General features: G+C 46.3%; 1 protein-coding gene across 1 annotated transcript in view; it reads right to left on the bottom strand.

Annotated features, from left to right (window-relative positions):
- The window catches only part of LOC142785126 (uncharacterized), a 37,017-nt gene that overhangs the window by 2,306 nt on the left and 17,434 nt on the right, over nt 1–17,277 (bottom strand). Inside the window, exons 7-12 of the mRNA XM_075883567.1 lie at nt 10,831–10,926; nt 9,171–9,311; nt 8,268–8,387; nt 4,493–4,630; nt 3,753–3,890; nt 1,468–1,596 (exon numbers count right to left, since the gene is read on the bottom strand). Coding sequence (XP_075739682.1) covers nt 1,468–1,596; nt 3,753–3,890; nt 4,493–4,630; nt 8,268–8,387; nt 9,171–9,311; nt 10,831–10,926 — 762 coding nt within the window. The remainder of the gene's footprint in view (nt 1–1,467; nt 1,597–3,752; nt 3,891–4,492; nt 4,631–8,267; nt 8,388–9,170; nt 9,312–10,830; nt 10,927–17,277) is intronic.

Consider the following 17,277-nt stretch of genomic DNA (forward strand, 5'->3'; position numbering starts at 1 on the left):
GATTGATATGTGGGGTTTAACGTCCCAAAACCACCATATGATTATGAGAGACGCCGTAGTGGAGGGCTCCGGAAATTTCGACCACCTGGGGTTCTTTAACGTGCGCCCAAATCTGAGCACACGGGCCTACAACATTTCCGCCTCTATAGGAAATGCAGCCGCCGCAGCCGGGATTCGAACCCGTGACCTGCGGGTCAGCAGCCGAGTACCTTAGCCACTAGACCACCGCGGCGGGGCTAATTACCGAAATACTCAAGGCAACGTTTACGAAAGCAAACTAAATACCTAAGAATGTCAAGCAGGGACTTAGGATATCGTGCAAGCATGCGCAGGCATTATTTCCCTGTTAGAGGACAAGCAGTGATGACTATTATTATAATGATTTATGAATACTTGGTTCTCTAGGAAAAACAAGGAAATGATGGTTGATGTATAGATTTATGAATACTTGCTTCTATAGGCACAGAACAAACTTAGACATTGGTCGCGAGAGAAAAAAGAATGTGTGGTCATTAGGCCAGACATCTCAGTCACAAAAAAAAAAAATGAGGGAAAACCTGACTGAGGTCATGGACACTTTCATGGATGAATGAATGAAAGATTTTCATGTCACAACTACCACTTTCATGCTATATCTTAGATTATGCAAACTGCCTAAGGGGTTAGGAGTGAGCGAAGCAACTTCATTGACGATCCATCATAAAGGGGGGAAGGCGTAGGGAAATTAAAGCTATAGCGTGCTTGGACGTCCCGGAGCAGCAACCTACTCGCGTCAAACCTGTGAGGATGCCACTTTTGGCCACTGGCGTTACAGAATGCTAAGCATGTCCTGGACCACGTCTTATTGGTTGCCTGGCTCTCGGCTGATGGTCTTGCTGTTGACGACAGTTGGCATTGCTTCTAGGTTACCCGGCGGTGGCGCACAGTGCCATAGGAGGTGTTTATGGGTGGCTCGCGCCTTCTTGCAGTGTTAGCCCATATATTTCTTGTGTATAGCTCCGAACAGACATGCTTTGCCCAGATGGGAGCTTATATGGCTTGTACTTGCAACTGCCGTAATGTGGTTGCTTCGCTGCGTTGTAGGTCTCACTGTGGTGGTGGGTAGATGCGTCTGCTCGTTCTGTACCACTGTTGAACGTCGTCCGCCGTAGGTTACGATGGAGTACTCTTCCTCTTTGACATTCGACTGTTGTGGCTCCGAGAAATGTGTTGATGGAGATCCGCAGCTATAGTTAGTACGTGTGCTTCCGTATGTGCCTTCTCGTTGCGGTTCGCGCCCACGTCCAGCTTCCCGGCGCGATATTGCTTAGTCAAGTCATGTACTATGTGGGCAAAGTTTAGCTACGGTGCCACAGCATCGAAACCACAATACACGTTTCTCTACCCAATACAATGTCTTTAAGACACCCCTAGCAATTCGTTATGCCACAACTATCTGTTACGAGATAGAGAAACTCAAATATTTACCCAATCAGAAATCGTGACATTGAAAGTCTCGGTTGGCCAGGAGACGTTGTTAGGAGTAGTAGTAATTTCATGCGACATATCAATGGGGTGGGCCGCTTTCGTCTTGTTCGTACCGGTAGACTTCATCTCCTGTATCACGGCGATGACACAATGTTGTGGTTATTCAATAGGCGTCGCGTATGAAATACAAAAAGAAAAAGACAAGCTCTCTCAGGCAAGACAGATGAGTTGTACCACATATCTCAGATGAATGTGGCATTGGCGCGCATTTTACAACGCATCAGTGGTCGCTTTAGACACAACTTACATAGTAATTATTTGCGTGAACGTGTCGAAGCACTCACGCTAATACAAAACTGAGCGCAGCGTCAAGGTGGGGCAAAAATAGTAGCTTACAAAAAGTACGTAAAAAATCTCAGGTGATTGTCAAGGGAAAGAGAGAGAGAGAGATTTTATTTGCAGAAACGGAGATAAGCTGGCCCTAGCTACAGCTTGCTCTGGCCTGCTACTCCCCACCGGAGAAAAGCAGCGGGTAAGCAAAAAAGTAATAAATGGCGGTGCTAACGTAGGGAGATGAGACTCAAGTTGTGTTACATTGAAGCAAATATCAAGACTTGCATATAGTCCAGTGGCTCGTAAAACTATAGGCTAAGCATACGGTAACTGTAGAAATTCACGCGGTTGAGTACTCTGCATAGGCGACTTTGGTAACTCAGAGTTCTATTTAAGTGCTTATGCGTTGCATACCTTGTTACATCTTATATTGTTGCACGTGTGGAAAATAAGGTGAAAAAAAGTGCCCCATGTGTTGTACTTAAAATTGAGGAGCACAAAAGTTTCGGTCAGACATCTCTGCGGTATGGCTGGTAGACGGTCGAAAATTCGTCTAGGAGTGTTTATATATATTTCTTCAGTCTATGTATAAGCTGCTGTCGGCGATGTCAAATTCGTATCTCTACAGCTAGTTGGGAGCCTTAAGAAAACTCACATTATTTTGCCTCAGCATTACTGGACACCATGTTTTGATCGAAAAGTCCAATATGGGGAAAATGTAACAAAACATTTAAATTTTTGAAATGTAATTTCAATGACTTTGTTTGGCAATAAAGGAACCAGTAATTGATTGATATGTGGGGTTTAACACCCCAAAAGACCGTATGATTATGAGAGACGCCTTAGTGGAGGGCTCCGGAAATTTCGACCACCTGGGGATCTTTAACGTGCACTCAAATCTGAGCACACGGGCCTTAAGCATTCTCGCCTCCATAGAAAATGCAGCCGCCACAGCCGGGATTTGATCCAGTGACCTGCGGGCCAGCAGCCGAGTACCTTAGCTACCGGACTAGCGCACCAGGGCTCCAATATTGGGAAAGAACGAGGAATGAGCGTTTGCTACTGTTTTGGAGGAACGTGTATAACCTAGAAACGGCAATAGCTTCACCAGACGTCTATATTGCAGTCGCCATGAAAGATAGACAAGATTTACATCAAGTCGTTAATGCAAGCATCGATAGAGGTGTTGATTCAGGGTTACTGAAAGGTAATTTTGTAGTAAGTGCAGGAAATGTATTATATATTAGCAGGTATACTTTGGTGTTTTTCTACCACTGTCAAATAATTAAAGTGCAATAAACGTGAAAATAGACCACACCAAATTACGACGTAGGCGTAGTAAGCCGGCGCAGAGTAAATAAGGTACAGTGATTTACTTTTACGTGTAGAAAAGTAGCTCACAGTTGTACTGGAGCTTCCTAGCTTCAAAGTTGTGACACGGCTCAAAGAGTGGCAGTGACCGCTGTAGTGAGAACTTAAAACACTTCGAGCGTTTTACCGGCCGAGGCAACTATAGACCTTTTTAAAAACGACTCCCTGGGGGCCACCATAGTTCCTCCAGGGCTTCGCAAATTGGCGTAACCCCTCGAAAATCCACTGTGGAGGCTATGCTACTAGCCTTTGCTCTCCCGCGCGAGGCCCATCATGGCGGCATTTTTTGCATCCCGTGAAAAGCTGTATACTAGCAATAAACGACCCTGTAATATCCTCAGCATGCTGAACTACTTTACTCATCCAAATTATGTTTTTAAGCTTAGGCTTGCTTTGAAGCTGAGAGTGAATAGATGTTAGGATAATTTAAAGTACACAATCTTGACATAGGATTACGCGAACTACGCGCAATAAATATAAAATGAGAAACTCTTGCGGCCAGGCACAAAAAATTACGAAAAACGTTTCAGCAAAAAGAAATTTCACAAATATATGTGAACCAACTATAAGGAGCATCTTACCGGGAGAACGTAACTTGCACTTGACGATCCCACAGATGCTGTGATTCCATTCCAGCTCGCTGTAGCGCCATGTGACTGCGACGTATTTACCACACCGTGATACGAAGTTGTCTGTCCTGTCGTATTTGTAGAATGCGTCTGATAAAATTCGAAGTAGGAATTCAGGCTACATACCTTTCTGCAAGTCAGGTACATTATCACTGTGTACTGTTACGTCCCAAAAGACATATTCTAACAAGGTTCAGGACTGACGGGATCTTTGGAAATGGCGGAAAACTATAACATATTGCAATAATATAACCTCAACATGGCAGAAGCATTCCTTACCCATTCGTGAAGTTTGATAACAGTGAGACAATATATTAGGCGTCATCGTTTAACTTCCCCCTAAACTGTCGATTCTAATGAAAATTCAACCTATGAAAACGTAGTTTTAACCACAGGTGGGAAAAAAGTATGTAGCTCACTCAGATTCCCTCATATAACATACTGTGCCCTTAGAACTCACGCACTAAATGTTTGATGAATTGGACCCACTGGGTCTCGAACTCACCAAAATATTGCTCTCCCGGACTCACTCAGACTCCAACTCATGGCTCAATGTGAGCCTCAGTGAGTCTAAGAGAGTCGACTCATAAGTGATCCTGGCAAGCTATGGTTCTTACCCATCTAAAACACTGCTTCATATTAAAAGAAGAGCGAGTTTTTTGCTATGTGACAACAAAGAAATGCCTTCTTACCGAGGTGACGTCAGTATCAGTAGCAGTTTCTCTGGTGACCACTCTTCGTTCCGAGCTCATTTCAGTGATTGTTGATCGTGACATATATGTATTGCTATAATTTGAGGTGATTTTTACGGTTGCCTGAACTGAAGAAGCCTGGTAAAAGCAAAAGGTGATGGCTGTTTGTTTACGTCACAAAAACATTGTCACGCATTTCATATACTATAAGCTAAAGCTTTTACATACATCAGATACACATGTGAAGCGGAAACCAGTTGTGTACAAAAGTTTCCGGCAAGATGGATGCCTGTTAAACTTGATAGTACCATTTGCAAAATTACCGAACGGATGTTTTAAGCATATACGGAAACATCGAATGAAGGAGCTTTCTGCCACATTGCAGTATGTCCTTGAAAAAGGCCAGTTTTTAATTAGGCGTAACCCACTCGTCCTGTAGAGTTGGTAAAAGGAGAGCTAGTAACATAGCCGCTGATTGTCCCATTTGTACTAATAAAATCCTATATGAGGTTAAATTAACTCCGAAACCTTCCTTTCTTTCGCGGGAGTTTTATTTCTTCACCAATCTCTGCTTTAACATTCGCCAGTGCGCCTTTTAACATGCGTACATTTGTGTATCCGATAAAGACTTCTATAGTGTAGGTGGCTGTCATTGTGGTGAATAAAGAAAACAAGAAAACTTGTGAATTAAACACCATTTTTAGTGTACAGTCCAGTACACTGGTACAAGTAGTGGTGTAAGGACTGGCAAACATAATTAAAATGAAAGTTGGAGCGAGTTGGTAAGCGTTCATCTTTGTTGATGCAGTGCATACGCGACGATGACGACGACGACGGAGTCGTCTTCTTGAGCGCGCTGCATGAACCAAGATGGACTTCAGTTAATGTCTATCTATCTATCTATCTATCTATCTATCTATCTATCTATCTATCTATCTATCTATCTATCTATCTATCTATCTATCTATCTATCTATCTATCTATCTATCTATCTATCTGTCTATCTATCTATCTATCTATCTATCTATCTATCTATCTATCTATCTATCTATCTATCTATCTATCTATCTATCTATCTATCTATCTATCTATCTATCTATCTATCTATCTATCTATCTATCTATCTATCTATCTATCTATCTATCTATCTATCTATCTATCTATCTATCTATCTATCTATCTATCTATCTATCTATCTATCTATCTATCTATCTATCAACTTACGTTTGTGCGCTCTCGTGGTAACCTCCTTAACATGGCTTGAACGAAAATTAGCATGGTCAAGACATGAATAATGTCACAATTTTGTCCCGTACGTCATCAAACACTTCCCGCCAGACAGTGGCACATACCCACGATTGGGTATGTGCGGGTATGTGCGATAAGCGATTGACGCTTAGTATCTATCCAGGAACGACGATAACACACATGAGTAATTTTAACGCACGAGCAATAAGAGGTACCCAACATCGGTAGCATTGACCCGAAAAATGCAAAATATAAATGGCAGGGTCCCAGCTGGAATCACACCCAAGCATTCTGCGTGGCAATGAAGCATCGTACCACAGAGATACGCCAGGTCTCGGAACTACTTTTCAATAGATGGCGATCTTCATGAAACGTCAATAGTGGTTGCAGTGCTGCCTACCCAACTTTGTAAACACTACATATGTACTCCTTTGATACGGCCGTCTCGCCGGGTTAACTTCAATTGTGGTTAGTTTCCATGCGCTGAAGCAGATTTATGTAGCAGTCCCCAGGGCCAGCATCCTCGCGAGTACCAGCGCTTCATATCAGCTTCTGGTGTTGCTAATACGAATGTTCCAGTTGGCATCGTTGCGCAAGTGCAAACAACTGGTTATATAAACATCTGCAGCTCTTCGGTATATGTCTGTGCTTGCAGCATTTGTACACATATTTAGCGTCATTTCATGACGTATCGCTCAATAAAAATTGCAACACGGTCACCTTCCCTCCACATCTTCACGTAACGTCAATTTCCAGGTACGTGTGATCTGCCGATTTTTCATAACTGTGAATAATGTGAGCCCCGACGTTACGTCGGACTATGAGCCACCTTTAAGCATCATAGTGTAGCTGACATGCCTCTTAAGCCGATGAGTGGCGCACAACTACGCAGTTTGCCCAAACACATTCATCGGCCTCGCAGTGCTTGTCCCATTACGTAGATTCCCACTGCGCGTAGGATGTGCCTGAATTCTTAGAGATAGGCATTGAAAACTTTTTCCCTGTGCCTAAGAATGACCCGCTGTGTCATGTATGAAAGGACTGCATTGAATATCTCATTTATGTGTGCGCTAATACGGACTAGTATAAAAAATCACAGTTTTGCCACAAAGGCGAAGCAATGAACACGATAGCAACAAATTGGAAAGTCACGCGCAGAATGGCAAGCAGATAAAAACGTGCTCTGCGTTTCTCACGCACAAATGACGCACGAAACGTACTCACAGGTACAGATGAACGCGAATAAGCGCCTCAGCTGTTACTTCGCTGTGTCTGAAAAGCGCGCCCTTTTCGCAAATGGAGGCTGTGCAACGATTGCAGTGATTTTGGTGCGGTAACTACAGAGTCATTCCTGCGAAACTCAAAGGCTAGCCAAGACGTACGATCCTCCCCACTGCAAGATATGGCCACGCGATCGAGCGTACACCCCCTTATTCTCTACGCGGGCCAAAGTACGCGTGAGAGATGAGAGCCGCCGCGCGCTCACTGCGCCATCTTGATCTTGCTGATAATGCTGAAAACACGATGGTCCTCCCCGCCCCCCCCCCCCCCGAAATGCCAGCAAACAGCAGTAAGTGGTAGATATAAATAGCTGGTCGTTTGAACGTTGAGGGAGGTACCCTTCAGTGGCTCAGTAATTAACGCCTCGCATTCACGACATGGAAGTCCCACGTGCGATTTCGCGTACCAGAGCCTTTTTTCTGTTTTTTTTTGCGTTACATATATCGATACGCATACATATACGGTGCATGACATCAACGCCGCCGCTGACGACGGCGGTGAAATCCAATCGAGAGTGTTCACATAATTGCTGTCGCAATAAGAGCCACATCGAGACCATATATGCATCGTCACGGGGCCTGTTTGCCCCGACAAAACACGCTTAGTGTACAGTCACACACGCACATAAAAAATAACTTGAAACTGTGTTCTCCGCAATACCCTTAGCGACGCAAAGTAAACTTCAAAGCTGCCTTAAATTTTGGGGAAAATTGTTTAAATATAGGAAGCTTTCCTCTCGTCATGGACTGCGATGGTGCGTTTTCTGCCAGAACTGTCACATCACAACTTGCCGAGTAGGAGCTGACAGGGAGTTGTCGAATAGGGGTCCCAATAACTTCGGGGCACCAAAGAAATAGCGTCGAGGCCACTGAGTTTGCGCGACAGCCATTCAGGGTCTAGGTTTTGAGTAGGGGACACTATTTCTCTAACTTAGGACGAGTTCCGAAGCCTACCGCCGAAAGCTTAGCGTCAGTCAAACGTGACGGCAACCACGGAAGTGACAGCTCTCGGCCAATACTAGAGTGACTTAGAGTAGGAGGAGTGTCCAAAGCACCAGACACGCTATTCTAAACCTACCTAATCTCACTTTTTCTCGTGTGAACACTAGAATAGAGCTGCGTGAGTCACGTTGCTCACTAGTTAACTGTTTCACCAATGAAGAAAATGCAAATTAAGGTTACCACAGGTTTCAGAATAACTTAATTTTTTTCAATGAATGATACGTAATCTTACCGAAGTCACTTACGTGAGATGGTTCACCGGATGGCAGCGTTTCTTTTCCACTTGACTCAATTGGCGGTAACCTTGAAGTTTTCGCTGTAGTGTAATAAGAGGCTGTCCTTTGCGTGACCTTAGCCGAAGACGCCTGGCAGAAGAAAAACATCTGCCCAACTTTGCTTTGGAAAGTAGGTTAGGCATTAATGTGTTCACTCTTACACAACATCAGCGGCATCAGTTGGCTTTTAAGATTGGCTTTTTAACCCAACACTAATTCAGTCATTGAGTCATTGAAATATTTACTAAGACCTCATGGAGAAGTTCATTTCACATCTGCCATTGCAGGTGAAAGCAAGATAGATGGACGATACCTCTCCACATCTCTCTCACTCTCTCTCTCTCACACACACACACACACACACACACACACAAACACACAAACACAAAAATACGCGCGCGCGCGCGGGGGAATAAATTTGTAGCGTTTTACATTGGCGTTATATTTAGCCTGACAAATAAAGTGATTGATTTGATTGATATGTGGGGTTTAACTTCTCAAAATCACCATATGATTATTAAAGATGCCGTAGTGGAGGGCTCCGGAAATTTCGACCACCTTGTGTTCTTTAACGTGTACCCAAATCTGAGCACACGGGCCTACAACATTTCGCCTTCATCGAAAATGCAGCTGCCGCAGCAGGGATTCAATCCCGTGACCTGCGGGTCAGCAGCCGAGTATCTTAGCTACTAGACCACCGCGGTGGGGCTCACAAATAAATTGAATAAAAAGAACTGGCCAATATACACAACCCGATATATCCAAACGACCCCACAGCGTCGCCTAATATCCCAGCTCGGTTGCAGAATATGACCACCAAGTACAGAAATGCGGATTTCTCGGGCATTTTTTGTATAGAAAAATGCTTCTTACCGGATTTATTTTGGGAATGGAATAGGGTTCTACTGACGACGACGACCATTGTTTGGCGCTCGCTTTGACGGGTGGAGACTTTGAGGCGTCGATGTGGCTAGAACTCGAGGTCTTTAGCCCAGTCATCGCAGCTGAAGAAGTCTGGCGAGAAAAAGAATGAACTTTTTGTTTATGTGAGCGCTTGTATCTCAGCTGGACCAGTTGCTCAAATATAATCACCGCCATTTGTCTCGATGGTGACGGTAAGACCACATGAGACGTACAAGGAGAAGAAACCGACGAGAAATAACGCTGCCTTCCAACTGAAATCACGGATGCAGTGATCACAGAGGTCGAACATCGGTAATCTGATATTCGGCGGAACGTGCTGTCTCATACAAATCTATTCAGGTAAAAATTGCGCTGAAATAGAAAGGACACCACAAAGAAGGAAAACTTAAACAGATCGAGCGCAATTGCGCTCGATCTGTTTAAGTGTTCCTTCTTTGTGGTGTCCTTTCTATTTCAGCGCAATTTTTACCTGAATAGAATGAACCAACTAGCCCCTCAAGACGTCCTGATCATACAAATCGGTCATTGAATCTTCAGGCGTTATGATTCGGCTCTCCTGTAAGGTTTCGAATAAATTTTAATGGACCCGTCCTGCACCTAATAATTACGGTACTATTTGTAGAAATCGCGAAGCTTGCCAAACAAGCTGACGAAAACACCTAGCGCAAAGCAGTTGAGTACCCTGTGTGCACTTCACAGAACAGGTGCGCTTTGCGTCCACGTACGCTTGACACTTACAAGTTTACATAAATATTCAGGACCGATCTGTTCAAACAAAAAAAAAGTTTGTTCTCATATAGTGCTGAGCGGCCTGTGCCTAGCGGTGATAGCTTTGAGGGTTAAACCTGATCAAATCACAACTAAAAATGAGAGAACTTGGCAATAAACGCTCACATGGTCATACACAAAGCATGGGTAGAGCTGTGTATTCAACCGCACCGAAAGAAATGCTGGTCTCCTCTCCGCCTGACATGCTGTCCAGTTAACGCTGCGTGCTCGACTCGCGCGTTAGGGTTTCCCCATTAACAATATTTGTTGGGGCTTAACGTCCTGCGACCACCATATGTACATGAGAGACGCCGTAGTGAACGGCTTCGGTAATTTCGACGCCCCCGGGGCTCTTTAACGTGCGCTTTGATCTAAGCACATGGGCCTCAAGCATTTCGTCGCTGTCGAAAATGTGACCGCCATGGCCACGATTCGATCTGGCGAGCTGCGGGTCAGCAGCCGAGTACCTTTGCCACTAGGCCACCGCCACGGGGCCGGTAGGAACAGTTAAAAAGACAGGCAGTGTCGTAGGCAGCAGAAAGCTTTTTCGAGAGTGCGGATGGGAACGTTTTTCATCTCAAGTGAAGGCTGAGCACAAATGTCGTGGAGTGGCATTTTGTATTATCTTTGTAATGGCAGAAAAAACTTTCGGGGAAAAGGGGAAGCACAGGGACGGTTCCTGATGCGTCCCCTCTTAGCTGCGCAATTTTAGACAGGCAGTACTTGAAAAAAACACACAAATAAAAACAGTCTTGTCGTCAGACTGTATGAATAAGCAGTTACCAAGCACCCATTCATTTTTTACCTACATATATAAAAAAGAAGAGAACACAGCGTTTACCGCGTTGGTGCTGATGTGAACAGAAGTAGAGGTGGGCTTCTTTTGTGGCAATACCACATCGACTTTTATCATAATCCTTGGCCAAGGCTTTGTTTGCTGCAGCAAATAAAAAAAACATGAACTTTGAAACCACAGTATGAGAGTGACAGACATAAAGTCATGTGTATGATCGTTAAGGCTTTTGTTCACGAATAGAAAGCCAACACAAAGGAATTATAAAAGGCCAGTATAAACTTGATTTCAATTGAAATGACTTTATTCACCAAAATTTCTCCTACCGACTGGATAAGTGATGGCCACAATTATGACCCGCAATATAGAGATCTTTATCAGTTATAGCCGGCATAAACACCATAAATTGTGACTTTCGCGTAATAAATTACGAAAAAAATTGACAGATTCCACGTACAGTGGGAATCGATGATATAGAACACACGAATGAGAAATGTCGATATCTCACTTTAAAATCAGCACAACGTTACGAGGTGGAGGTAAATGATGCTGTACATGACTTCCGTGTCATAGTTATCATGTTTGGATGTGTCGTTTACCTTTGTCATCAATTCTAGTCACATGATACCAATTTTAGTGTACGTGGAGCTAGTGAAACGGCCGTGAGCACGCTATGAGCGTGGTATGCTGTCATGCTGTTACATGACACGTATGTCAGGATTAACACGTTTGCACCAGTCATACATTTCCTCATCCATTGACGTCAGGTAACATCCAATGTGGTAAATGTGGAGCTAGCAAAACAGCCGCGAGTGCATATGAAGGACCCAATATACTATAATGTGTTTAGAAAAATTTGTTAACGATTTAGCGTACTTGGTACTCAACTATGGGAGAGCAGTGAGCCGTCCCTAGCGTTGACGCGCACACGCTGGGCACAGCGGCCCAACCTTAGCAAAACGCGAGAACTCTATATATAGTCTGACGCCACGCGCGACCAATGTCTGTCGGCGCGGCCCGACGGCCACCTGCGCGAAATGCGACATGCTGCATTACGCGCCGCCCCAAAGCAGGCAAGGCCGTGAATACGGAAAATCTGAGGCCTATACCACTGACTTCGTGCGCGGGCAAGCTTATGGAGACGATGGTACGGGATCGCCTCTCCCCATACCTTCAGGGCAAGGGCTTCTTTGCAGACACCATGGTTGGGTTTCGCCCACACATGTCTGCACAGGACGTCCTTCTCCAGCTCCATAGGGCTGTCATACAGCCCATAAGTATGCAACACAATGATAAAGCCATCCTCGCCCTTGATCTGAAGGGGGCTTTTGACAATGTTAAACACAGCAGCATCCTTGCTAAGTTGAGCTCCACCGATTGCGGGCCTAAGGCCTTTGCATATGTCAGAGATTTTCTCTCTAAACGCCAGGCACTTCTTCGGATCGAGGACGAGGAATATGGCCCGTACATTATGGGAACACGGGGTACCCCACAGGGAGCAGTGTTATCACCGCTCCTTTTCAACATTGCTATGATGCGCCTTCCAAGCGAATTGGCCAGGGTGGAAGGCACACAACACGTAGTATATGCCGACGATATTACAATCTGGACCACTGAAGGGAGCCTTGGTGAAATGCAGGAACGCCTTCAGCAGGCCGCATCCATAGTCGAGGCGTATGCCAACGATTGTGGACTCCAATGTGCTCCAAACAAAACAGAGCATCTGCACGTTAGAGCGAAGCCAAGAGATAAGTCAGCCATACACATCTCCCTGTCTGGGGTTCCCATCAGAGAGGTGGAGGAGCTCCGGATTCTGGGCCTGTTCATTCACCACAGACTCAGACCGGACTCCACTATAGCGAAACTCAAGAGAATAGGCGAACAGGTAGGGCGCATGATCCACCGCGTTTCCAACAAGCGGGGTGGTCTGCGGGGCAGGGACGCGCTTCGGCTCGCCCATGCCTTCGTGACTAGCCGGATCCTCTACGCCGTCCCATACCTTCGCACTAACAAGCAAGAAGACGAAAGAATAGATGCCATCATTCGTAAGGCTACTAAACGAGCTCTGGACCTCCCGGTGGCCTTTTCCAACGCCAAACTGAGGGCGTTAGGTGTGCTCAACTCCTACCAGGAGTTGCGGGAGGCCCACCTTATGAATCAGTATACGCGGCTCGTGCAGACGGCTCCCGGGCGCCGCCTGCTAAACCGCTTACAAATACAGCACACTTGCACTGCAGAGGAGGCGGAGCGTATTCCGGAACTGTGGCGGCATATGCTCTCGGTCGCTCTACTCCCCAGTAACATGGATAGGCACACGCACGAAAGCAGAAGACAGGCGCGGGCTCGGACGCTTGAGAGGCAACACGGCTCCCGACCTGGTGTATTCTACGTAGATATAGCAGGGCCTTCGCCCACGGGATTTTACACGGCCTCTGTAGTTCACCGGGAAAAGCATGTCAATGGGCTCTCGTTCCGAGCACAAAATCCAGAGCGCGCTGAGGAAGTCGCGATAGCGCTTGCTGCTGCGGACCCCAACTCGAAAGTTATCATCACGGACTCCCGGAAAGCATGTGCTCATTACTTGGTAGGAGAGATATCCCACCTAACCAGCCAAATTCTAAAACGGGCTCTCGCTGATCCGGCCCCGAAACGCATCGTATGGTCTCCTGGCCATCAGGGCTCACGAGGTAATGAGGCCGCTAACGCGGCCGCCCGAGCGCTTACCCACCGGGCTCCTCACCTTGGCTCTTATGACTCGGAGGCCAATACACCGCTGCTGCGGTTCAAAGAAATTCTGACCTATTATAGCGACACTCACCGCCTTTACCCGGCTCCTGCAAAGGGGCTGAGTAAGGCGGAAGAGCGAACTCTAAGGCGCCTGCAGACAGGTACTCTACTCTGTCCTGCAATCCTAAAACATTTCGATGCGAACACAGATGGGCGGTGCCTACACTGTGGGGAGACGTGTGATATCTTCCACATGGTATGGGCATGTTCGAAAAATCCCCACCTACCCCCTTCCCCTACCCCTTCCCGAGAGGCATGGGAGACTGCCCTCCTCAACTGCTCATCACTAGAGTCTCAACGGGCTCTGGTGAGACGGGCGCGAGTAGGGGCCTCGTCATGCGGTGTCTCGGACTAAGGACGCCGACCATGTAGCGGGGTCATGCTTTGGCCCCGTACCTCTCTCTTTTATAATAAATGTTTTTCATCATCATCATCATTACGCGCCGATGCGTTACCCAGATGAGACTGCGTCTCCCTCTTTTCGTGACGCTGGGACGCCGGACGCACTCAAACACGCATGCGTCAAAGCAACGCAGCGTGGTGCACCAGCGAGTATATGGCAGGACCGGCGCCCGGCATCACCGGCGTGACGCGACGAAATGAACGCCGGTGAGCACGCCCACCGCGTCACGTCGAAATATATAGACAACTTGACTGTGGCATGTAGTCATGTTCTCACATGACACACGTCTCATGATTATCATGTTTGTATCAGTGACATACCTTCGTCATCTATTGGCGTCACGCAATACCAAATTTGGCATATGTGAAGCTAGCGAAACGGCCGCGAGTGCATTATCAGTGTGGCATGTAGTCATGTTATTTATGGCACGCATGTAATGATTTTCATGTTAGGGCCTGTCGGTTGTGTTCATCATGCAATCATACCATACCATACCAGTTTTTCAACATGCCATGTCAACGAAACCACCGCAAGAGCTGCAGCATTATGAAATATGAATCATGACACACAAGTTATGATTTCCATGTTATGACTTGTCAAATATGTTCTTCATACAGTCACGTTACGCCATACCAAGTTTGGCATCGATACCATTATCAAATTTGCCAGGAGAGTTAAAGTCGTAGGCGGCTAGATAGATAGATAGATAGATAGATAGATACATACATACATACGCTCAAACTCACCGAAGCTTGTTAAAAATGTTTCGCATTTAATTAGACAGATTTGCACAAGTGGTGCAAAGCCTGAAGGTCCAAGCAGAGCGCTTGGATCCTGCAGGATCCAAGCGCTCTGCTTTGTTTGTCATTATTTTTATTTTAGGGGCTAAGCTCCTTATAGCGGCACCCGTTCGTCCTGCGTCCCGTCGTATTATGTAACCAGTCTTACGCTTTGACCTGCAAACATTTTGACCTCCAAGGTGGTGCCATTGAGAGATTCCTTCTGTGCGTTGTTGAACAACAAAAAATAGTGCTCAATGTACATGCCAATAGCTGATATTGGGGTATGAGAGACAGGAGCATTCGGCTTTGAGTTAACGTGCACGCTGCGATCCCCATTAGCAGCCATTGCATGTACATTGAGCACTATCTGAAGGGAAAGGGTTGCTACGTTATACCCGCTGGGTGTAAACACCTTAGTTTTAGAAAGGTTTAGCGAGCGTTGGGCCGCAGTGCCATGAATACAGTGAACTAGTATATACCATGAACTCGAGGTGGTTAAAGGTGGTAAGTAGACCCGAAGCGCAAGCTGTTAGAAAGTGTGCGTGTGCCACCTCTCGTTTAGTCCTTGGAATGTCCGCTGGATGGCGGTGTTTCTATATGGGGAATATATGATGAAAAGGTGCGAGATGGTGGTACTTGGAGTGTTGCATAGATGGACGAACGGACACACTGACAGATGCATGAATGAACGCATGAACGGGCGCAGGGGCGGATGCATGGACGAACGCAGGAACGGACGCATGCACGGACGGGCGGATGGACGCATGGACGGTCACACAGACGGAAGGAAGCAAGAACGAATGGACGGACGAATGCTTCGCCCCACTCTCCATCATTCACTCCATGGATATGCTACCAATTTTTTTTAAATGCGAAGCATTTATTAGCAAACTTTGAACGTATCTATCTATCTATCTATCTATCTATCTATCTATCTATCTATCTATCTATCTATCTATCTATCTATCTATCTATCTATCTATCTATCTATCTATCTATCTATCTATCTATCTATCTATCTATCTATCTAGCCACCTTCAACATTTAGCTCTCCTGGCCGTTCGAATAAAGATATAGATACGAACTTGGTACGGGATAACATGACTGTATAAAGAACATATTCGACTGGTCATAACATGAAAATCATGACATGTATGCCATGAATGTCATGATTTACATTTCATGGTCATGCAGCTCTTGCGGTGGTTTCGTTCCCATGACATGTTGCAAAACTGGTATGGTATGAAATGATTGCATGGCGAACACAAACAACAGACCTTAGCATGACACGCATGTCATGAAAATCATGACATGCGTGTCATGTAACATGACTACATGCCACGCCCATGATGCGCTCACGGCCGTTTCGCTAGCGTCACAGGTACCTAATTTGGTAGTACGGTACTTAAATGTAAGACGAAGGTATGTGATTGGTGCAAACTTGATAATCATGGGATGCCGGGTCATGTAACAACATGACTACATTCCACGCTCACGATGCGCTGGTGGCCGCTCTGTGAGCTTCACTTATGCCGAATTCGGTACTACGAGACGTGAATGGATGACGAAGGTATGATACTGGTGCAAGCATGATAAACACGAGATGCGTAATATGTAACAATATGACTACATGCTACTCTCTTGATACCCCCGTGGCCGTTTCGCTAGCTTCACATTGTTGCGACGCGCACCTCCGACGACGTTACGAAGGGCGCCTCGAAATCTCACCGCTGCAACTACTGTTTCGAAGGACGACGACGCCAACACGGTCCCGAAGGCGCCACTGCTTCGAACTCCGCCGGAAAGGTCACCAGCCGTTTTGGTAGCGTAGGTTTCTCAGCTCGCGACTGCTTCTGCGCAAAGCTGATAGACGAGCGGACGAGACGACGGTGAGTTTAAACAAGGTTTATGTACAGCAGATATACAGAGGCGTTACAAATTCGGCACTGGAGCCGACAGACTCGAAGAGCCGAGCTCTCCTCTCTAACACATAAGTCTGCTCTAAAATGGGTCTCTTGTCAAAAGGGGTCCTCTCGACGAGCCGCAGGGCTTCTTTTATATGCCCCGGGTCCAACCCAAACGTCCAACCCGAAGCGCCGCTGGTCGCGAGGTCAGAATCCTCCAATGAGGTCGCCGCTGGGCCGCGTCCTTCTTTCTCCTCAAATATGGAGAGGCTGCGCTGCAGGTGGCTGCACCCAAGGATGAGTGACGTCGCAAGGCATTGCGTCAGACCCGCCAGACAGGAAGGCGCCAGTTGTTTACTCGACGGGCTCGCTTGCGGAGATGCCTCACTGCATGTGCACGCCAGAAAGGCGCCGTTGAGTTGTTGATCGCGTCAGGCGGGCGACGCGGGCTGGCCTTGACACAGATTGCCTTTTTCAGAGGCACGGACGTTCGCTGTCGAACAGCAGGCATAACAACATGTACCAAACTCAGTATTACGCGACGCGAACGGACGACATAGGTAAATGACACATCCAAACATGATAATCACGGCATGCGTGTCTTGTAACAACATGACTA

Source organism: Rhipicephalus microplus, unplaced genomic scaffold (assembly GCF_043290135.1).
Source record: "Rhipicephalus microplus isolate Deutch F79 unplaced genomic scaffold, USDA_Rmic scaffold_18, whole genome shotgun sequence".
NCBI classification, from domain to species: domain Eukaryota; kingdom Metazoa; phylum Arthropoda; class Arachnida; order Ixodida; family Ixodidae; genus Rhipicephalus; species Rhipicephalus microplus.